Source organism: Ictidomys tridecemlineatus, chromosome 12, assembly GCF_052094955.1.
Source record: "Ictidomys tridecemlineatus isolate mIctTri1 chromosome 12, mIctTri1.hap1, whole genome shotgun sequence".
Lineage (NCBI taxonomy): Eukaryota > Metazoa > Chordata > Mammalia > Rodentia > Sciuridae > Ictidomys > Ictidomys tridecemlineatus.
This window is the reverse complement of record NC_135488.1, coordinates 102,865,586-102,889,466: the sequence shown is the minus strand read 5'-3', so window position 1 is coordinate 102,889,466 and position 23,881 is coordinate 102,865,586. Positions and strand designations below refer to the sequence as shown.

The 23,881-nt window shown below is 34.1% G+C and overlaps 1 protein-coding gene across 10 annotated transcripts in view; it reads right to left on the bottom strand.

Annotated features, from left to right (window-relative positions):
* Itsn2 (intersectin 2) overlaps window positions 1-23,881 on the bottom strand; it is a 126,350-nt gene that overhangs the window by 83,087 nt on the left and 19,382 nt on the right. For all 10 annotated transcript variants that reach the window (XR_013429185.1, XM_005322591.5, XM_040271373.2 and 7 more), the window contains 7 exons: window positions 21,033-21,096; window positions 15,295-15,387; window positions 13,706-13,769; window positions 12,451-12,614; window positions 10,113-10,319; window positions 9,894-9,990; window positions 8,854-8,993 (listed from right to left, as the gene is read on the bottom strand). Coding sequence is in view for 9 of the 10 variants with exons in the window: in XM_005322591.5 (XP_005322648.2) it covers window positions 8,854-8,993; window positions 9,894-9,990; window positions 10,113-10,319; window positions 12,451-12,614; window positions 13,706-13,769; window positions 15,295-15,387; window positions 21,033-21,063 (796 nt within the window). In the remaining variant the exon portion in view is untranslated. Of the gene's footprint in view, window positions 1-8,853; window positions 8,994-9,893; window positions 9,991-10,112; window positions 10,320-12,450; window positions 12,615-13,705; window positions 13,770-15,294; window positions 15,388-21,032; window positions 21,097-23,881 lie in introns of those variants that run through there.

The window sequence follows — 23,881 nt, the reverse complement described above, 5'->3', positions numbered from 1 at the left end:
CAACAATAATATAACACTGCTGGTATCTTGGGAACTTTTTTTTTTTTTTTTTTTTTTTACTTTTTTATAAGTTTTATTTTCCCTGTGATTTACTTAATGCTACATTTCTTTTTTTTTTTTCCCCCTTGGGAACTTTTAATATCAAAATGTTCTTACCATGTGCCACAAACTGAGCATTCAGTAGTAATCAAACACAGTACTTGCTCCAAGAAGTCAAAAATCTAGAATTAGTGAGTTCAAGTGCTTCCCCCATATTCTTTCATCAAAATAGCAGTACATGGGCTGGGGTTTGGCTCAGTAGTAGAGCGCTCACCTAGCATGTGTCAGGCACTGGGTTCGATCCTCAGTATAACTTAAATAAAGATATTGTGTCCACCTACAACTAAAAAAATATTTTTAAAAAATAAACAAAACAAAATAAAGGTATTGTATCCATCCACAACTAAAAAAGAAATTTAAAAAAAAATAGCAGTACACACAAGTAGTTGACATAAAGGAAAAAGTCACCAGGCAGAGACAGTATGAGAGGTTCTTCAGCCCTCTTGTACTCCCATGCAATTTGAAGCATGACTTCCTTAACACATTCTTAGATTTCTCTTTTCTGGTTATGTCTTTGTCTCTATTTCTTCCTAAGTGATCTGTAAATATATCATCCCTCTAAGGAACTATTCTGGGCACTTTGTCTCTATGTAGTCACATCCACTTCTATGGCTTTAAACAGGCACCTAGAACCTGATGATCTTCAAATGTATATCCATAGTCCAAATCTCTCTTCTAAATTTATACTTCTTTACCTATTTAGATATTTTACAGTCATCTCAAACCAATACATATAAAACTCTCCATATGATCTTCCATGTCTCTCAGTTTTCACCCCAAATCATTCTCCCCAATCTTCTTTTCTCTATGAGTGACATCACTGTCCACCCAGTGGCTCAAGTCAGGAATCCAAAAGGTCCCCTGATCCCTTTCTCTCCCGTCTTTATCCTACATCAAGTCCTACAAATCCATGTCATTTCATATCCTCCCCACTTTGTCTCAATTTAAAATGCCACTTTCTCAGGTCTTCCCAGTCCACCCTATCATTCAATACACTTCCTGTTTCCTTCATATCTTCTATCACAATTGGCAATGTAATTTTTAAAAAATATTTATTTAGTTGTAGATGAACACACACTATCTTTATTTATTTTTATGTGGTGCTGAGGATTGAACCCAGTGCCTCACATATGTGAGGCAAGCATTTTACCACTGAGCTACAGTCTCAACCCTGGTAATATAATTTTTATTTGCTTGTTTATCTCATCTGTTTCCCCTACAATGCTATTACATTCTAAGAAGACAAAAACCTGGACTGCTTATTCGCTAGTGCATACCCAATACCTTGAAAATGGATGCTTAATAAAATAATTCATGAAGTTGGAGTCCAGAGTTTTCCTCTATTTAAGGTACATGAGGACTTATGTGATAGCATCTGAGAATGATAACTAATATTTATTGAATATTTAGTGTATGTAATAAAATATTCAAATTCTTTTCTCTCCCTCAGTAATCAAAAGTGTGTTTTTTTGTAATAGATTTCATGATACAGAAAGTCACATCCAGGAAAAAGACATACAGAAAGCTCAGGAATACAATCCAGAACAAAAAATCCCTGTCTTCTTCAAATTAGCATTCACTGATAGTAAGCTAGTCTGTGGCTTGCTAGACTATGGATAGAATAGTGGCTTCTCCGGGGATGGTTTCCTAGTCAGTAAAGCAGGTACCTCACCTCCCACCTCTAGGTGACTAAGCCATGAGCACCAGAAGAGTTGGTCTCGACTTCGGGTTCAGTCTAAAACAAGGTCTATCCAACACAATTCTACATACATTATGAGTTTAAACAACTCTTCCTTAGGAACAGCTCCCACTACAAAGCCAACACAAATAGAGCTAACCCCATTGGTTCACTGGACTTTGAATACACAGGACTTGCTAATCAAAGCTACCATGTATTATAAGTTGCAGCTGATTGTTCATATTATGTAACTTTTAAATATTTTCTACTCAAAATTTTCCCCCCTGTGGTGCTTGGGATTGAACCCAGGACCTTGCGCATGTAAGGCAAGCACTCTACCAAATGAGCTATATCCCCAGCCTTCCATTCTATTTTTAATCTGGCTATTTATGAGAAATCAGATAAGAAAAAATTCTGGATATACCTCATAGATTCTCTCTAAATTTCACATAGGAAATGAGAGTTAAGGAGGTCTTTGTGTTAAGAGCAGGATTCTTCTAATACAAATGGAAGACTGCCTCAAACTTGAAAAGATTTAATAATATTTAAGCTCTTGGACAAAGAGGATTGAAAGAAAATCCCCTCACATTAGGCAAAAGAGCAAACAGACACAAGCTAGGAGGATGTAAATGGTTAAAAAAAAATATTGCAGGAGGACAAGCAAAGTCTGAATAATATAAAGGGCCACAGCCAGCCAGCAGAGTATGTTACTAAGAAAAGCCCATATGAACACACTCTTCTGAAGTTGAAAAAGATACTCCTTTAATGCAAAATGTAGGGTCCAAAGAAGTTCATTTTTTCAAAAAATGGGAATCATGACATTTATCTCAATTAAGTTTCAATGTCACATCTCATACAATCTAACATTTCATTACTTTATATATATATACACACATACACTAAGAAAAAACAGTCATAAAATTATGACATAGTACACCAAGACACCGCTTTAGGCAATACACAGGCCAGTTTCAGATAAAATATTTTATAAAAGTATGTATCTAAAAAATACAGATAATTGGGCATGAAAGCACACACCTATAATCCCAGCTACTTAGGAGGCTGAAGTAGAAAGATCACAAATTCAAGGCCAGCTTGGACAACTTAGGAAGACCCTGTCTCAAAATGAAAAATAAAAAGGGCTGGGGATGTAACTAAGTGGTAGAGCTCTCCTGGGTTTCAATCTCCAGGACAGGAAAAGAAAAATACAATATACCTTGTTTTATATCATTTGATTAAAAAGTAGAAAATTTTACTTAGGTAAAAATAGGCATATGTAAAAACACATAGTATAATATGTAAGTTATGAAATACAATAATAAAACAGCCCCACTATCCAAAACTTCGTGGGCTTAATTAATTCCCTTGCTTTAAAAGGAAAAAATGTTTTTATTTATGCAAGTAGGTATCTTTGGAAAAAAACACTGTATATTTTGTTTGTTCAGTTAATTCCAAGTCTCATTGCACCCTTACCCTACTGCAGAATTACAGACCCTATACTCCAGACTATTTTTTAAAAACATACCTTTAGTTGTCAATGGATCTTTATTTTTTAATTTATTTATATGCGATGCTGAGAACCCAGTGCCTCATACATGCTGGGCAAGCACTTTACCACTAAGTCACAACCCTAACCCCACAGGCTATTTTTGATTCTCCAAACATGCCACGTACTTTCCCCCCATTTTTTATTAGTATATTATAGTTGCACATAATGAAGGGATTTGTTGTAACATATTCATACATGCACACAGTATAACAATATAATTTGGTCACTATCATGTCCCAGTACTTCCCTCCTTCCTCTCCACCTCTCATTCCTTGGTCCCTTTCCTCTACTAATACCCCTTTGATTTTCATGAGATCCCTACCCACTTTAACCTTTCTTTTCCTTTTTCCTCTCTAGCTTTCATATGAGAGAAATCGTATATATGCTACATTTTCCTTATCCATTAACTCATTGATAGACACTTAGTCCTCTTTCATAGTTTGGCTATTGTGAATTGTGCTGCTATAATTATGGGTAGGCATGTATCACTGTAGTATTATGACTTTAATTCTTCAGGATAAATACCAAGAAGTGTTATGGCTGGATCATATGGTGGTTTCATGCCTAGTTTTTTGATGAACCTCCATACTGATTTCTATAATGGTTGTACTCATTTAAAATCACACTCACCAGTGTAAAAGTGTTCCTTTTTCTCCACATCCTCTCCAGCATTTATTATTATTTATTTTCTTGATGACTGCTATTCTGACTGGTATGAGATGAAATCCAGGGTAGTTTTGATTGGCATTTCCCTAATTGTTAATGTTGTTGAACTTTTTTTTCATATTTTGTTGGACATTTGTGTTTCTACTTTTGAGAAGGGTCTGTTTAATTCACTTACCCGTTTATTAAATGGGTTATTTGGGGGCTGGGGATGTGGCTCAAGCGGTAGTGCGCTCGCCTGTCATGCGTGCGGCCCGGGTTCGATCCTCAGCACCACATACCAACAAAGATGTTGTGTCCGCCGAGAACTAAAAAATAAATACTAAAAAATTCTCTCTCTCTCTCTCTCCTCTCTCACTCTCTCTTAAAAAAAAACTTTTAAAAAAAAATGGGTTATTTGATTTTTCGGTGTCAAGGTTTTTGAGTTCTTTATAGATTCTAGATATTAATCCTGTCCAAAGAGTAGCTGGCAAAGATTTTCTCCTATTCTATACATTCTCTTTTCACATTCCTAATTGTTTCCTTTGCTGTGCAGAAGCTTTTAAATTTGATGTCATCCCATTTATTACTTGTTTGTATTATTTCCTGAGCTTTAGGGGTCCTATTGAGAAAGTTGTTGCCTGTGCCCATATGTTGGAGTGTTGACTTATGTTTTCTTCTAGGAGCTGCATAATTTCTGGGCTGTTTCCTAGGTCTTTGATCTATTTTGAGTCGATTTTTGTACAGAATGAGAGAAGGGTCTAGCTTCATTTTTCTACATATGGATAACCAGTATTCCCAATACCACTTGTTAAAAAGGCTGTCTTTTCTCCAATGTATGTTTTTGGCACTTTTGTCAAGGATCAGAAAACTGTATCTGTGTGGGTTTATCTTTGTATCTTCTATTCTGTACCAGTGATTTATGATTCTGTTTTTATGCCAGTACCATGCTATTTTTGTTTCTACAGCTCTGTAGTATAATTCGAAGGCAGATATTGTGATGCCTCCAACATTACTTTTATGGCTTAGAAATGCTTTGGCTGGCTATTCAGAGTCTTTTGTTCTTCCAAATAAACTTTAGGACTGTTTTTGTCTGCTTGTTTGAAGAATGTCATTGTAGAGGTATTTCACTCCTCACTCCTTGGTTAGATTTATTCCTGGGTATTCTTCTTTTTTTTTTTCTTTAAGGCTATTGAGAATGGAACTGTTTTCCTGATTTCTTTCTCAGCAGATTCATTGTTGATATACAGAAAATCTATTCATTTTCATAAGTTGATTTTGTAACCAGCTATTTCGCTAAATTTGTTTTTGAGATCTAAGCAGTCTTTTGGTGGAACTTTTTGGATCTTCTAGGCATAGGACCATATCATCCACAAACAGTGATAATTTGTTTTCTTTCTTTCCTATTTTTATCCTTTCTATTTCCTTCTCTTGCCTAATTGCTCTGGTTAGAATTTTTAGCACTAGTATTAAATAGGAGTGGTGAGAGTAGACATCCCTTTCTTATCCAATACTTTAAAGGAAATGATTTCAGTTTGTCTCCATTTACTCTGAGATTGGTTTTGGGTTTTTCATCTGTAGCCTTTATGATGTTGAGGTAGGTTCCTTCTATCCCTTGTTTCTTCATATTTTTATCATAAATGGGTGCTGAATTTTGTTGAAGGCCTCTCTGCATCTATTGAGATTACTAAGTGGTTTTCGTCCTTAATTCAATTTATGTGATTAGTTATATTTATTGACTTGTATATATTAAATATTCCTTGCATATCTGGAATAAAACCAACTTGGTTGTGGTGTACAAACTTCTTTTTTTTTTTATTAGTTGTTCACAACATTACAAAGCTCTTGACATATCATATTTCATACATTAGATTGAAGTGGGTTATGAACTCCCAATTTTTACCCCAAATGCAGATTGCAGAATCACATTGGTTACAACAATCTTCTTAATATGCCATTGAACACAATTTGCTAATATTTTATTAAGTACTTTTACATCTAAGTTCATCAGGGATATTGGTCATAGTTTTCTTTCCTTGATGTGTCCTTATCTGGTTTGGGTAGGAGTGTTCTGGCTTCACAGAATGAATTTGTAAGTGTTCCATCCCTTTCCATCTCATGGAATAATCTGAAGAATATTAGCATCAGTTCTTCTTTAAGAATTTGATAGAATTTAGCTGAGACTCTATCTAATCCTGAGCTTTTCTTTTTTGAAAGGCTTTTTATTACTGCTTCTCTCTCATTATAAGTTATTGGTCTGTTTAAATTTTCTATGTCCTGTTCAGTTTTGGCAGATTGTATTTGTCTAGAAATGTACCCATTTCTGCTAGATTTTCTAATTCTTTGAAGTGTAAGTTTTCAAAATAGTTCCTAATAATTTCCTAGATTTCTGAATGTTTGTGGTGATTTCTCCTTTTTCATCTCTAATTTTATTAATTTGTGTTTTCTGTTTTTCTTTTGGTTAGTTTGGCTAAGGGCTTATCAATCTTCCTTATCTTTTCAAAAAATCAACTCTTTGTTTCACTGATCCTTTGTATTATGTTGTTGTAGTTGTTCTCAAGTTCATTGATTTTGGCTCTGATCTTAATTATTTTCTTCTACTGATTTTGAAATTGGTTAGTTCTTCTTTTTCAAAGGCCTTGAGATACATCATTAGCTGTTTATTTGGGATCTTTCTTATTTTCTTATCTAGGCTCTCAACACTATAAGTTTTCTTCTTAGAACTGCCTTCATAGTGCCCCAGAGGTTCTGATATGTTATATCACTATTCTCATTTGAGTCTAAGAATTGTTTAATTTCTCCCTTGATTTCTTTATCATCCATTTAAAACAGTATTGTTCAGTCTACATGTGTTTATATAGTTTCTGTAGGGTTTTGTCATGCTGATTTCTAATTTCATTCCTTTATGATCTGATAACATGCAAGGAATTATATCATTTTTTTCTATTTGCTAACAGTTGCTTTGTGATTTAAAATAGTCTTTTTTGAAGAAGATTCCATGAGTTGCTGAGAATAAAGTGTATTCATTCAGCTGCTATTGGATGAAATATTCTATAAATGTCTGTTGAGTTCATTTGATGTATACAATTTTTCATGTCCAAAGAGTCTTCACTAAGTTTATATCTGGATGACCTAATCTAATGGTGAGAGAGGTATGCTGAAATCACCCATATTATTATTATACTAGAGTCTTTCTTAGGCTTTAATTTGAGCAGTGTCTCTATTCTTTTATGTAATTAGTTGAACCCACAGTTCAGGCATGAATATTTATTACTTTTATATATTCTTTTTGCACTTTTCCCTTTACCAGTATGACCTTCTTTGACTCTTCTGATTAATTGTGGTTTAAAGTATGCTTTGTCAAATATGAGAGTAGCCACTCCTGCTTGTTTCAGGGCTTCATTCACATGGTTTACTAATTTTCACCCTTTCATTTTCAGCCTGTGGCTTTCTTTGCCTGTAAGATGCATCTCTTGTAAACAGCATATAATTGGATCTTGTTTTTTAATTCATCCTGCCAGCTTATGTCTTTTTTATTTAAGATGATGTCTTTAGTTGTAGATGGACACAATACCTTTATTTTATTATTTATTTTTATGTGGTGCTGAGAATCAATCCCAGTGCCTCACATGTGCTAGGCAAATACTCTACCACTGAGCTACAAGCTCGCCCCCAGCCTATGTCTTTTCATTGGAGAACTCAGTCCATTTATATTCAAAGTTTATTACAGAGAGATGCTTATTAATTCCTTCCATTTTGATTTGTTTATCATATTTAATTGGGTCCTGTTTCTCATTTGCTTAGCTACTCTTCAAATGAGGTTTGTTCATCTGTGAGCTCTTGGGTTTGTTTTTTTATATCTTTTATATGGAATATTTTTAAGTTCTGTAGTGCTGGTTTAGTCCATGTATTTTTTACCTAGGATTTCTTCTCTGTCAATCTCAAATGCCCTCATCTTCAATTTCTGTCTAAATCCTAACCCTTTCTCTTTTATCTGAGCCTTTCAGTATTAATTTCTCCCATTCTACATTCCCTGACATGTTAAAGCTTTATTATTTTTAAATATTTATTTTACTCTGACCTACATCATAGTTTCTAAGTGAAGAGGGAGTGAGAAAGTCAGAGGTTAAGAACTCTGCTTGCCTATTAGCCTCTGTGTATATCCCCTTCACTATCCTCACTTAGTAAAGTTTGGATAATGTTCTAGCCTGGACTCAAATGTTTTACAAGGATCTAAGACCAAGTCTTATAGGCACATTTGGGTTAGAGCACTAAAGGATGGTGAACAATGCTTGTCTGAGGTTTGCAAAGAGCAGGCAGAGGAAAGATCCAATAGGGAAAGTAAGTGAAGGCTAAATTCCACACATGGCACCTAGTGACTTGAGGTTCCTTCATGCATTGAAAAGCTTAGAGGATGAGGCTGATATACTTGAGAGACAGGTCTTTTTCCAAAAGGTTGGGTGTATACTAACATGTTCAACTTGATTGTAAGAACTTTGAAGAAGCAATCAAGTTGATTTCATCTCTGAATTTCATACACCTTATAATATTTTTATTTGTCAAATGTCATCTAAACTTTTGGAGTATTAAAACTTTAGTTGACCTACAAAGTACAAAGTCAAATTACAGTTTTTCAAATAAATCTGTATAAAAAAAGGGCTGGGGATGTGGCTCAAGCGGTAGTGCGCCTGCCTGGCATGCGTGCGGCCCGGGTTCGATCCTCAGCACCACATACAAACAATGATGTTGTGTCCACCGAAAACTAAAAAATAAATATTAAAAATTCTCTCTCCTTCTCTCACTCTCTTTAAAAAAAAAAAAATCTGTATAAAATAATTTAATAATAATTTAATTCTCATCTCTAATAGCACTGTATATGGCTTACCTGAGAGATATCCACTCATGCTTTTATCAAGACTATTAAATTTTTGCCGGTATTTTAATCTTGAAGGCTGAGGAACCGCCCACTCTGAAGTCCCAGTCTTGGGCGAGTTCCCTGAGAGTGAAGCAGTTGAGGAAGTTGAGCTATAACAAAATTAATTTAAAATGTTTTGTTACTAAATACTTTTAATTAAAACTTGTAAGATAAACAATAAGAATCATATCTTATATAATAATTCTAAGTAAAGCAGGTACCATACAATGTACAAAACTCCAAAGGTCTATCACATACCAATAAGCCACTAAGTGCCAGGTCTTGTACTATGCTACAGCCTTTACAAATATAACTTCTTATCTTCCCAACCAACTTAAAAGATATTATTGTCCCCATCTTTTAAATGAATAAACTATGGCTCAGTGATATTAAGAAAAAATAAGGTCACAAAAATCAGTGAACGTTTAGGCTGTGACTGGAATGTTGTTCTTATGGGTCAAAGCTACCACTCTTTTCACACTGCTTTGAAGAGCTTAACAGTGACCTCTAAGAGAAGTGATGCTTTTGTGATTTCTAAAATTTAAAAGACACTCAATCAGCAGAAGCTACTCAAGAAAGAAATTAACAATGTATAATGATTATGAGACATTTTGAGAAACATATATTTTTGTTTTGTTTTGTTTTGAAATAATGTTGCCCAGGCTGGCCTTGAACTCATGATTCTCCCACCTCAGTCTTCCAAGTTGCTGTGATTACAGGTGTGTACCCATGCCCAATATACACACTTTTTAAAAAGGCAAAGTACACATCTTGGGCCAAAAAGTTGACTGATTGAAACATAGAATATTTTTGTTTACATTTTTTTTCAAAACACTACATTTAATAATTCTGAAGATAAAAAAAACTTACTTTATGTGAGTTATAAGTAGCAGATTTACCTTAAATAACTACATTTGGCTATTACAAAGTAAAACCTGGATAAGTTCAGAGCTTATTATATATTCCTTACTAAAAGCAAAGAAAGTTGTTTAAGTGTTAAATATTCATACCTACTGGATCCTAAATCAATCAGAGACTGGGCCTTCTGTATACTAGCACCACCAAATCCTCCCATCATCAGACTGTAAGATGATGTATGAGGCAATGCTAAAAAAACAAAAAAGGCATAAGTTCACACTAAGCAGTCTCACAAAGAAGGAAATGTGTATCTAATTGAACACAAATCCAATAGTTTCTTCACATGAAATACTGACTCATTAGACACTTACTTGAAGTAGAATAAGGAATGGATAAAGGCTGAATGAGACTGGCGGTTCCGTTTGGTAATGATGATGTACTAACAGAAGGCACTAGGGGAGCAGGCATCATTAAGGGAGGAAGACTGGTCCCTGAAGTTGCAGAAGACAAGGGTGTTGTTATAGGTGCAACTGGTGGCAATGACTGAGGAATGGACAAATTGGGCATGCTTCCCATCCCTAGAGACAAAAGAGAATACATTTTTCCAGTGCTACTAAGTCAAATATAAAGCACATGCCAAATAGCAAGTTCACAGTACAGTGAACAGGAACACCATGGGCAAACTAAACAAATTAAGATATTTGTTTGGTAAAAATTCACTAAAGCAGGCCTGGGGATATAGCTCAGTTGGTACAGCACTTGCCTAGCATGCACAAGGCTCTGTGTTTAAAAAAAAAAAAAAAAAAAAAAAATTCCCTAAAGCAGTCTTGAATCAAAAGTGAGAAAGGTAAATCACTGCTTTAAAAACTAATATTCTGACCTATATGAACTAAGAAGATGCCTACTAATCAGTTAAGATTTTCTTCTCTAATTGTGATTAAACCTAAGCAGCCTTTTCCAATTAAGTATTAGTACCCTCAACGAGAGACTACTTTAGTGATCAATTGTTTTTCTTAACATTAAAAAAACTAAGTTTATGTAAGTCAAGTGCCAAGTTACTTGACTCACCCACACACACACGAATACACACACAAATATACACACACTCCTCAAACAAAAATGTTCTAATTAGTAAATACTTTAGAAACCCACTTACACATTTGCATTATTTGCAAGAAAGCATGCCACATATTTTTTTATAAGCAATGTATTTAGAATTCAAGGAAAATTCTTTTAAAGGAGCAAAGTGAAGACATTGTATAGTAATTGAAAAATACTAAGCCCAAGATATGAATACAGTCACATAGTGATTTGGTATTTATCTCTAAATCTCAGTGTAATTGGTATTTAAGATCTAACATCTGGAGTGAAGGAAAGATATAGTTCTATATCATGATCCTCTCACCTCAGAGTTCCAAGTTGCTGGAATTATAGGTATGCACATACATGCCCAGCATAAATATATATTTTAAAGGCAAAGTAAGGCAAAAAGTCGGCTGATTAAAATATAGCAGAATATTTTTTAGTTTACATAAAACACAGACAGCTAACTGAATGTTCCATTCAAAATGAGTGCTTCTCATATATAGTAAAAAATTGGATAATCAAAATTAATAGGAAACATATCAACATATCTTTGATGAATATGTAAACAGCACAACGTCTATAAGTTTGGGCCCTCAATTCAGTTGGTTAATTAACATTAATTTATTTATTCCTTCATTTATTGGTACTGGGAAATTGAACCCAGGGGCACTCTAACTAAGCTACATTCTCAGTCTTTTATTTTTTATTTTGAGATGGAGTTTCACTAAGCTGCTGAGGCTGGCCTCAAACTTGTGATCCTCCTGCCTCAGGCTCCTGAGTTACAGGGATTATAGGCATGCACCACCACATCCAGTGCTAATTAACACTTAACTTAAAAGAAATTTCTAATAGAAACTTAATAATTTCTTATAATTTAAAATTATTTTCCCAAGTAAACGCTTTCAAGTGAATCTCAAGTTATTCATTTTTTTTTGTTTTATTTGATGTTTGAGTGACACATAATAATTTCATATATTTATGAGGTACAATATAATGTTTTGAAACATGTACACATTGTGTAATGGTCAAATCAGGTATTTAGCATATCTATCATCTTAAACATTTATCATTTATTTGTGCTGAGGACATTCAAAGTCCTCTCTTCTGGTTATTTTGAAATATGTAATAAAAAACTGTTAACTATAGTCACTCTATTGTGCAACAGAATAGCAGAATTTATTTCTCCTCTGTAACTGTAATTTTGTACCCACTGACCATTTTCTCATCGTCATCCCTTCTCCTCCCTCTACAACTCTGGTAATCACCATCCTACTCTCTACTTGGATGAGCTCATAGAGAAAATGAGAATAATATTTAGGATCAACTATAATTAAAGGGAGCATATAATTATTACCCAACTGGGAGTTATGAAAGGGGACACTGACTAGACCAGATGTCAGGACAAAAGGCATAAACCAGAACTATTCTGGAAAACTGGAACACATGGACACTCTCGCAATGACATTGAATTTAATATTTCTTATCTTAAACATAAAAAATTAATTTGGGAGTTTGGGGTTTGTCATTTTGTGTTTAAAAAAAATTCTTTTCTTATCCCCAAGTATTATTCTAGTAATCAAGGTGAACTATCAAATACAGACAACTTAATTAATAAATACATACCAAAACGAGCAGAAATTAATGGAGAGAACATAGGGGGTTGTTTCATAATGGGAGGAAGAACCATGGGCAACTGTTGGCCTTGAAGCTTTAGCTTGATGAGTTTCATAGCTATGGAGAACTCTTGCTGGTCCATCTTCCCATCCTTGTTCAGGTCTGATAAGGCCCTAAAAGAAGTATGAGGTAGGCAGGTTGGTATGTGGCAGGGGTGGTGGTGAGAAAACCAACATTACTATTAAGGTTAACAAAATAAAAACCAGGACTTCACATTCACAAGTAGATCACCACTTAATTAAAAATATATATGAATAACAAAAAGAAAAACCCTATACATTAAGAAACACTGACCAGATACAGCATCTAATAAAATACTACCTATCTATATAGAATATAGAGACCTATATGATGAATTCCCATAGGTAGACAGAAATGATTCAAGAATAGAATCATTTTAAATTTATTTGTTTGTTCAAATGTTTATTAAATGCATGTTATGTGCTTGGCATTCTCTTAAGTATAGGAATATTCTAAGAGGAAAGGAAGAAAGGGTAGTGGTTGTTATTTATTGTAAATACACTGGAAAACACAACCCCATATATTCTAGAGAATAAATTTTTTAAAAGGTGAAGGGCTACTTTTGAGTTTATAAATGACAAAATAATTTAACCACTACAAACTAAGAGAAAGAAAATTTTGAGATTCTGCCCAATTAAATATTTCTTTTTAAAAAATATCTTTTTTTAGTTGTTGATGAACTTTTATTTATTTATTTTTTAATTTATATGTAATGCTGAGAATTGAACCCAGTGCCTAAGACATGCTAGGCAAGTACTCTACTACTGAGCCACAATCCTAGCCTAACAAATATTTCTGGATAATATATACATCTTTTTTCCTTAGAAGTTCTAATAAAATTGGGCTGGGATTGTGGCTCAGCAGCACAGCGCTTACCTAGCACATGTGAGGCCCTGGGTTCGATCCTCAGCACCATATAAAAATAAAATAAAGATATTGTGTCCAACTACAACTAAAAAATACTTTTAAAAAAAGTTCTAATAAAATTAGAAAATTGTCCTGTGGGCTGAAAAAAAGTTCTAATAAAATTAGAAAATTGTCCTGTGCTCAATAAAATTGAAAAATATTCTTAACAATAATCAAGTACACATAAAAATAATTTAATGTTAACACCATATTATAAAAAACAACAGGCCATCAGAAACATAAGTACATTTGTTAACAAAACAAAAAGAAATTTTACCATATTTCAGCTAAAATAGGAGCCGGCAGACCTGATTGTAAGAAAAAAGTGCGGGCTTGATCACCTGAAGATAATAAAAACATAAACCAAGTAGTCATTAGTAAATAAATTCCTCTAGTGCCATTGAATAACAATGGGAACACATTATTGATTTATTAAAATTTTAATTCCAGTCATGGAGTAAATGAAGTAGAAATACAAATATGAAATTATTTATATTACTTTAAGAAGATGTTTTAGAACATAAATCACAACTGAAGTGATATTACATATCAACCAGTGATGTAAGATTACATAATTTCTTAGATTTTTCCACAATTAGGGATAATATTTCCATTTAACACAAAAAGTACTTTTAACATAAAAAGTATTAAGAGAGAGAGTCCTCCATGGTTTTTGCATATATCTATGTTTCCTCTTGTATGTGACAAGAATGCAAAATCCTAATTCCTCCATGCTTAGGTCATTTCTCAGAATGGTGCTTGTAAGTGAGCAAGCTTGAGGAATGAGATAATGTCTCCCACGGAGACAAATAACAAATCTGCTTTACTGCTTGCTACAAGATGATGGGTTCCCTCAGTTCAGTGTTTGTCTTTTGCTACAAAACTAATACATGTCCAGCATCTTTCTGAGTGTTCTGCATTATCTTTATAGGACTAATAATCCAAAAGAAACATGCTCATGCTCATGTTGCTATATGTGCTATTAGTAACAAATTCTTTGGTCTCTGACTCGGGAATTTTGGGTGTTTCACCAGTACCCATGAACAATAACAGGCCATAATATTGACTTGTAAGCAAAGCTATCGAATCCTGAGACGAGGTAAAGAGGTCACTATAGGAGAAATATAAATAACAAACTATAATGGTTAAGAGGATGGATTCCCAAAGTCACAGTGAAAGATTTCAAAACACAGATCAACACTAGCCATCTTTATAACATTAGGCAGGTTCCATAACATTTTGAAGTCTTGGTTTTACCAACCGTAAGTATCTACCTCACAGGGCTATTGTCAAGGTAAAACAACAGCTAATATTTATCACAAAATCTGGCATTAGTCAAATTCAAGAAGAAGGATATTTGTTATTATCATGACTATTACTGTCTATAAAGCTATACTACTTTGGAACAAAAATAAAAGTTTCATTTTTAGAAAACAATTTGAAAGACACACCTAAATTATCTCTTTTTTATAAAACAAGGGCTAGCATCAACAATCAATGGTTTGCACAGTCTCAAAGATAAAAAACTAATATTATAAAAATGCATTCCAGAAAAAAAATTCTAGATTACCCTCCAGGAAATGGATCTAAGAAATAAACTGAAAACTTTTAGATATAATATTAAGATGTGAAAACTAGATAATTAAGCAGAAATTCTTGACTATCATTTAAGAGTCAAGAAAAAAAATCTTCTATATGCCAAATTCAAAACAACAAATCAAGATAGTTTCGGGAAAAATAAGAAACTATCTTATTTTTTTTTCCTTTTAAATTCTAGAATTTTATCAATACAAATTTATCAGTTCCTAAAAGGAGCATAATTTACAAGTAAACTAAAACAAATTATAAACACGATTATAAATATACCTGTTATGTAACCTCCTGAAGGCTTAAGGTTATCGAACTGTTTGTCATGCTTAGTACGTTCTTCAGAGGTAATAGCCCACATGTTCGGTCCTCCTACAATATATATGAAAGACAAATTAAAGTGTGTAAGTGGGAGTGCTCAAAATAGTGTGTATGTGAGAATGCTCAATTCTAAAATGCACTATGACTCATAAGCATCCATTTAAAGACAGCATTTAACCTGTGAGTGACACAAAGAACAGAGCTCTACCAACCATGAGTAGCACAGCCCTAACAGTTTCACTCACTCAATTAACTTCTACTGAACAATTACTGTATACCATTCACTAGAACAAGCTAAACCTGACAATAAAAAGATGTATAAAATGTTATTCCTATTCTCAACAAATTCTTAGAAAAGAATCTCCACCATTTATAGTGTTAACCTGTGAAAAAGAAACCTAAGCAGAAACACATGTAAGAAAAGCCTTACTGCTGGGTGTGGTGGCGCACGCCTGTGATCCCAGCAGCTGAGGGGGAGGTGCTGTTAAGAATGCATTCTGCTGTCACAAATAACAAATATATAGAATAAAAAAATAATGATAAACAATAATAAAAAACAAAAAAAGGTAGGAAGATTGCGAATTCAAAGCCAGCTTTGGCAAAAAGCAAGGCACTTAGCAACCTAGTGAGACCCTGTCTCAAAATAAAATACAAAATAGGGCTGGGGATATGGCTCAATGGTCAAGTGCCCCTGAGTTCCATCCCAGGTACCAAAAAAAAGGAAGGAGGATAACGTGAGCCCATGAGTTCAAGGCTAGCCTGGACAACATAATGAGCATGCCCCACCCCAAATTAAATAATCAAACAAATAAATAATATATGCCTGCCACATGGAGGGTAAATTACTTTCTTTCCTTTTTTATTTTCAGTTGTAGGTGGACACCATATCTTTATTTTATTTATTTATTTTTATGTGGTCCTGAGGATAAAATCCAGTGCCTCACACATGTGAGGCAAGCGCTCCACCACTGAGCTACAACCCCAACCCAGTAAGTTAAGTTTCTTTACTCAACCCTATCCCAAGGGAAGTCAGGGCTGGGGGTGTAGTTCAATGGTAGAGTGTTGTGCTATCATGCATGAGGCCTTGGGTTTTATCTGCAGCACCAAAAGAAAAAAAGAGAGAAGTAAAGCATTCAACTTTTTTAAGGATTTTTTTTCCTTCTGTTAAGGTACTCTTGCCAGATAATACTGACAGGCTTTTTAGTCAGAAACCTTAAGACTATTTTAAGTCTGGAGAGACTGGTTAGGAAGGTTTGAGCTGCCCTAACATCCATGGCTGTGTATCCCCAGGCAATGACTGACTACTGCTGTCCTAAGATGAAAACAGTCTGCTGCATCAGGACAGCAGCACAGATCCTATCACAGTACGACACCTTGTGTACCACTACATCTTCCTTTTCCTTGGCTACCTGTCTTCACATGGCCAACTCAACCTACCTGTTAATGTTAACCACTTAATTCCTTATGAGAACAATTAGTTACCTGACTCCTTCATATTCATTCATTCAACAAATGTTTATGGGGTACAAAGATGAATAATCTTCAAATTTGAACACTTCAAAACAAATGGCCATATTAAAAGATATCAATGCACCAAGAATTTTCTAGAAAATGAAATAACACAGAAATAACAAAACTGGGAGACACATGTAATTTAAAGCCTATTTAAAAATAGTTACTCCAATTTTTCTTATTTAGAATATGTAATTACTAGATTCTTTGAAAGAGCCAAGTTTGTTATTTTGCAACTCAAGTAAAAAAAATTCTGTCTTGTAAGCCATACAGAGGCCATAGAGAAAGGCAGACACACGTAAGTTTGGGGGCTGATGTCTAATATTTCCTTTAAAAGCTTAACAACCCTTCACATTCTCAGATAATCATGTTAGGAATATACTGATATTCTATCCCCTTCCCCCAACTCATCTCTAAATTGAGAATGTGGTATTTTCATAAAGATTTCTGTTGCTTATTCTCTTCTCACCTACTGGCTCTGTTAAACATTCTTATGATCAATGCAGAAGAAAAAACCCACATTTTCTAACAACTATTATAAGCTAGATTCTATACAGGGAGTAGTGTCATTCCTGTTTTTATTTGTATGCATATAAAAATATACACAGCCAGGTGATAAAATGGCAGTATTCTAACATAATTCTGAAAGCACATAATTAAAACATGTTATATCTTACCTATATGTTGTAATAACTAAATATCAGAAATAGCCTACACGGGGGCTGGAGCTATAGCTCAGTGGTACAGTGCTTGTCTTGCATGTGTGAGGCACTGGGTTCGATCCTCGCACCACATAAAAATAAATACATAAAAAAAATATTGTGTCCACTAAAAAAAGAAGAAAAAGAAAAAAGAAATAGCCTGCAGGGGTTATTTTTCTCTAGTTTAAACAGTCGAATGATACATGTTGACTTAATACTAATTTAAATCTCTAAAATACAATGGAATACTGGTCCACATGGTGTAGGGACTTGAAGAATAAAAACTTAGGTTGTGCAAGCCATGGTAGCACACAATTGTAATCCCCAGCTACTCAGGAGGCTGAAGTGGAAGAATCACAATTTTGAGACCAACCTCAACAATGTGGTAAGACCCTCTCTCAAAGTTTAAAATAAAAGGGCTGTGGATATGGCTCAATGGTAGAGCACCCTGGGTTCAATTCCCAGTACCGGGGGAAAAAAGAAAACAACTTATAAATGCAGTACAATTTTCTACTTGATTCTACAGATCCATTCACAGCAATTTCTTAACTACACAGTTGAAAAGATTGAGCTCTAAAAAGGACATAAAGTTCTAAAAATATGTTTTCTTCCTAAATTCATTGGCTGTCCCTATTGCCACTGCCTCCTCCCCTATTCCAGATTTTGGATACAGCCCCTTTAACAGGCTTCAGAATTTCTTTCTCACTTAATCAGTCTTCAGTACTCCACAATTTTAAGCTGAAATAAGACACTTCACACTATACTATCAACTGGTAGCAACATTTATCAGAAGGCTCACCTATCATGCCCTTTGAATTTTCAATTTTATCAAATTTGTGAAAAGCAGAAAGCAAGCCTACCATGATTAAAGACAGCTTAAAAGACACCAGTAGTAGAGTCACCCTTTGTAAGTCTATTAAGGAGATGAGAAGTAAAGCAAAGAGACTAAGGAAAGAATATGTGTTCACAAGAACTTTCTGAGATGATGTGAATTTTCTATATCTGCACTGTACAATATGGTAGCCACTAGCCACATGTGTTTATTTCATGCACTTGAAATGCAGACTGAATTTTTAATTTTATTTTATTTTTATTAATTTGAATTGAAACTGAAGGGCTAGAGGCCACTACAATAGCACAGTTCTGTAGTAAGCCAAAGAAATATAAAAAGGATCTGGGGGCTGGGGGTGTGGCTCAGTGATAGAGCACTCACCTAGCAAGTGCAAGGCCCTGGGTTTGATCCTCAGCACCACATAAAAATAGATAAATAAAATAAAGGTATAGTGTCCAACTACAGCCAAAAAGTAAATATTTAAATAAATAAATAAATAAAATAAAAAGGCTCTGGTTTGGTCTGGGGCTGTAGCTCAATGGCAAAGCACTTGCCTAGCATGCATGAGGCATTGGGTTCTATCCTCAGCACCACATAACAATTAATAAATAAAATAAAGGCATTCTGTCCATCTAGAACTACAAAAAAAATTTTTTAAAGGAGTTAGTTCATCTCAGCAAAAGTATATTCATGGAAAAATTGGAGGACTATATCAGAAGCATTAAGACAAACAACTGAGTCTAGGCACACTTTACAGACAAGTCCCAATAGCTCTGAGCATCAGAAAATTGAACAAACTATGTCTAAGGATTGATTAGAAGACTAAATACCACTTTTGAAGCCTTTGTGCTATACATGAGTGTTGTTTTCAATAAGCTCCTGAACCGGACTTAAATTAGATATACGTAAGTTATTTCCAATCTTCACTTACTTTATAAGCTTAGTAGGAAAGTACAAATCTCTGTTGCTATCAATTCTTCAAAAGAAACAACTACTATCTTTATTTCTTATGTAATACTTCTAAATAAGCTAACACTTTGGACCATTATTAACATAAGATATTCTTTTGTTATTGAATATCTCAATTGTTTCCAATATTATTTTTTATAACATTTTTTAAATTGTTGGTAGACCTTTATTTTATTTATGTGGTGCTGAGAATTGACCCAGTGCCTCACATATGCTAGGCAAGCACTCTAGCACTTAGCCACCACCCCAACCCCTCCATTTATTTATTTATTTATTTAAGTTGTAGATGGACAGCATGCCTTGATTTTACTTGTTTCATTTTTATGTGGTGCTAAGGCTCAAACCCAGGGCCTCACACATGCTAGGCAAGTGCTCTGTCCCTGAGCTATAGCCTTGGCCCATCCTGCTTTTTTTTAATGTTCATTTTGTTTGTAAAACCTGAAGTTGAAACTTATAACTAAACTGTATTTAATGTAAACTCTTTCATACCAGGCATGGAAATTCTCAAACTTGAGTAGAGCATGTTACTAAAATTACTGCCTTAATTTAAACTTACATATATACATCCTATGGAAAAAAATTATTATTCAATATTAAAAATTTATCTATGGCACCAATCTCCATAATTCCACACCATTTCCACAATGGAAGCAATGCTTACATTAATCCTTTTTCTAAAAAAACTTTTAAGAATGCATCTGTAGATAATTTTTTACAATTAAGTTCAACTATGGGTGACAGATAATCCAAAATAATAGGGACTTATGAAAGACTTTTTTTACATAAATTCTTAAATAATAGTTCTGAAAAGGGAAAAAAAAAAATCACAATACCCTTACACTAAATGGTAGCATCAAAACAGAATTGCTTTGTGAAGATGATGGAATGGTGATTCTTCCCTCTTTTTTAAAAAAATGTTTAATATTATTGTTTTCAATTTAAATGTTAAAAAATTGACTTTACTCTCTATAACCTTATATTTACCTACAGTTAGCTAATGAAATTTACCACAACATTAATAACTTAGTATCTAGAATTTTTAGCAATTTAAAAATCTAGTACATTTTTCTCAACTCTAAAAAATATTCACAATAACTTAAGAATTAAGGGTAGCTTATTTGTATTTGGAAAAAATTAGAATCAGAACATAAGCTTTAAAAGTTTTCATTACTAAAATTACTTACACATTTTCTTTTAAAATGTTTCATGTTAAGCAATTATATATGTCAGCATATAAAATGCTTTGTAAAGGGAAAACTTAATCTTATATGTGTATTAGTAAATGAATTTTTATTGGTTTCATCTGTCTTCAATCATCACACTATCAAAAACATCCTTACTCTTCACCTAACAACACTCTGTTTTTTGTCCTCCAGTTTTATGCACAAAACACAATATCATTAACTGTTCAATGACAAGTTATTCTTAACTGTTCAATGACAAGCACACATTCCAGATGACAGTGCAGAACTTGCTTATTAGATATGTGAAATGTAGTGCATAATATTCTAATGGGAGATACATGCAGTGTTCTGAAATAAATTATTAATTAATATTTTCAACAAGAATATTTCAATTTTATATTTCTAAGGTCAAGAAAAATTATCTACACAAATATTTTAAATCTCTACCAAGAAAAGCCCATATCCTACTCATCTTGCCACAAGCACAAAGCTCCTTACCATTCATAGCTGTGGGAAACTGAGCCATCATGGTCCTGAATTTTTCTTGCTAGCTCTTATCCATCTGCAACATAAAAACATGGTGCCATTAATAATACAACAAGGGCAGATCACAGCTTAGTACGTTCAATAAGCAGTAGGAATGTCTGTCCCCTTCAGTTCACACTTCTAAGGGGAAACAATGCAGAGCTTCTGCTGCTGCTGAACAGGCAGAATTTACATTTGGGGAAGGGTGGGAGATTTTGTTGGATAACGGTGCTGCCTTAAATACATAACCATTTAAAAGAAACAGCCACATATTTAATAGCAAATACTGAATAAATAGACCTTTGGTATGAACCAACATTCTTACAGAAATTTAGTTTAGGAGCGAGGAAGTGCTGTTATAACTATGTAAGAATTTATCTCAGGGAAATTATGTAAAAATAGATGAAAATCCATAATACTCTTCTTTAAAAAAAAATCCCAAAAAATAAAAATATCCAAAAAAAAATAGTCTAAATTAGGGTACTGGAGCTATAGCACAGTGATACCACACTTGCCTAGCATGTGTGAAGTCCTATGTTTACCCCAGCACTGCAAAAAAAAAAGTCTAAAAGTAACTAGTTTAAAATACAAATATAATTATTAAAATACACATTTATTTAAACATAACTAAATGTGCTGGGCAAGCATTCTTTACTAGTAAGAGAAGGGCCTCCAGAAATTAATAGCTCTGGGTTCAAATTCAATCTATTTTCCTAGCTGTGATCATGAAAAAGTTATTTAACCTTTTTTTAAGTCTCAAATTTCTCATCTATATAAAAATACTCTGCAGGGATATTTTAAAAATATTAACCATAATCCAGTGCACTCACTACCTGACATATAGTGTGTATTTAATAAATGGTTTGTTATTTTGCATAACATCTAGAAAGGGAGAATGAAATCTGACTTCATCATTTAACTGTGAATAAATTTGAAATTCAGCATTGTCTCATGGATTTTGAGGGTAGGACTAGCCAGGGAAAATGAAGGCCTAGCAAATTTATAGTAATGTGCTTGGTAATTAAAACCATGGAGTTGGGCAAGATGTGGCACTTCTATAATTTCAGCTACCTGGGAGACTGAGGCAGGAGGATCACAAGTTCAAGATCAACCTTGGCAACTTCAACAACTTAGGGAGACCCTGTTTCAAAATTAAAAAAAAAAAACAAAAACGGTTCAGGGGGAGCTGGGGTTGTGGTTCAGCAGTAGAGCGCTCAGCTAGCACATGTGAGGCACTGGGTTTGATCCTCGGCACCACATAAAAATAAGTAAATAAAATATAGGTATTGTGTCCAACTACAACTAAAAAAATAAAAATTTTTTTAAATAAAGGTATTGTGTCCAACTACAACTATAAAATGTATATTTTTTTAAAAAGGGGGGCTGTGGATATAACTCAGTGGTAAAGTGTCCCTCAGCTCAAACCATAGTATTCCCCCCGAAAAAAAGGAAAACAATACTGCAACAAAAGACCACTTAGCATTTCATTCATTTCTCCAAGTCATTTAAATATTAGTATTTTTATAAGCCTAAGAAAAATATTTGCACAGGCCATTTTAAACAAAGCAGGCATAAAGTGGTACACATGATGACAGATGGTGTCACCAGTAAAACTAGCTAACTAGCAGCCAGGAAGTGTTACAAGGTACTATTATCTTAGTGAATGCAGTTTGCTTATGAATCTAATCCTCAGTTTTAATGAGCAGAAATACGACTGTATTTCATATGTATTCAGTGACTCAGACTAACAGAAAAAATTGTACATAAATCCAATTCATTTATTTACATGACAACTAGCAGCAGTTTTTCTCCCTATAGGGCAAACTATTTAATCTTTTTTTTCCCCCTTCAGTACTGGGGATTGAATCACCCAGAGGCCACTCTACCACGGAGCTGAATCCCCAGCCCTTTTTATTTTAATTTTGAGACAGGGTCTAAATTGCCCGGATTCAACTCAAATTTGTGATCCTCCTGCCTCAGCCCCTCAAGTAGTTGGGATTATAGGCATGTCCCACTGTGCTCAGGCCATTTATTACATTTTAACCATATCACTGTGTGATAAGCAAAAGGATTTAACTTACATAAGAATGGTTAATGGAATCAGGGACTGATACATCCATCTATATCAGGATAAGCCAGGACTGGGCAATAGGGGTGAGTAAACCTTCACTGAGACTTTTGAATGGCACCGCCTTTGACTCCTAGCTTTTCTATATATTGCTATTATAATATCATCCTCCCTGCCAGAGTGTATATTCTTTCTTTATGTAATAAGCTTTACTGCAATGGAGCTTTAAACCTGTTACCACACTTAGACTTCACCTGTCTACTTTTACTAGGTAGGAGGAAACTTCACCTATATTTGGGTTGGTTTTCTTCATTCCTTTCTTAAAAGGTGAACTCTGGGTATTGGACTTGTTTTTAGAAAAATAATGCCAAAACTGTTGAGGGGTAGTTGAAACTCCTAAAGAAGGTACTATGTTGAAACTTTAAGGATGAGTAAGAGTTGGGAATAACCGTAAGTTTCAGAATCTTGGACTTGAACTTGTAGGTAACAAGAGTTTTACATGGTTTTAAGGAGAAGAACTTATATTTAAGATTGACAATCAACATGAAGAAAAGCACAAGACCAGGGAGATCAATCACAGAAGAGCTGAGAGCAACACCCAGCACTAGATCTAGAACAGTGGCAGCAAGAACAAAGATGGGATGAATTGGAGAAACAGTGAAGAGTTCAAAACAAGCAGAATTCACTGACTTCAGATATGAGGGACTATGGAATAAAAGGAATCAAAGAGATAACTCTCAGAATTTGTGAGATT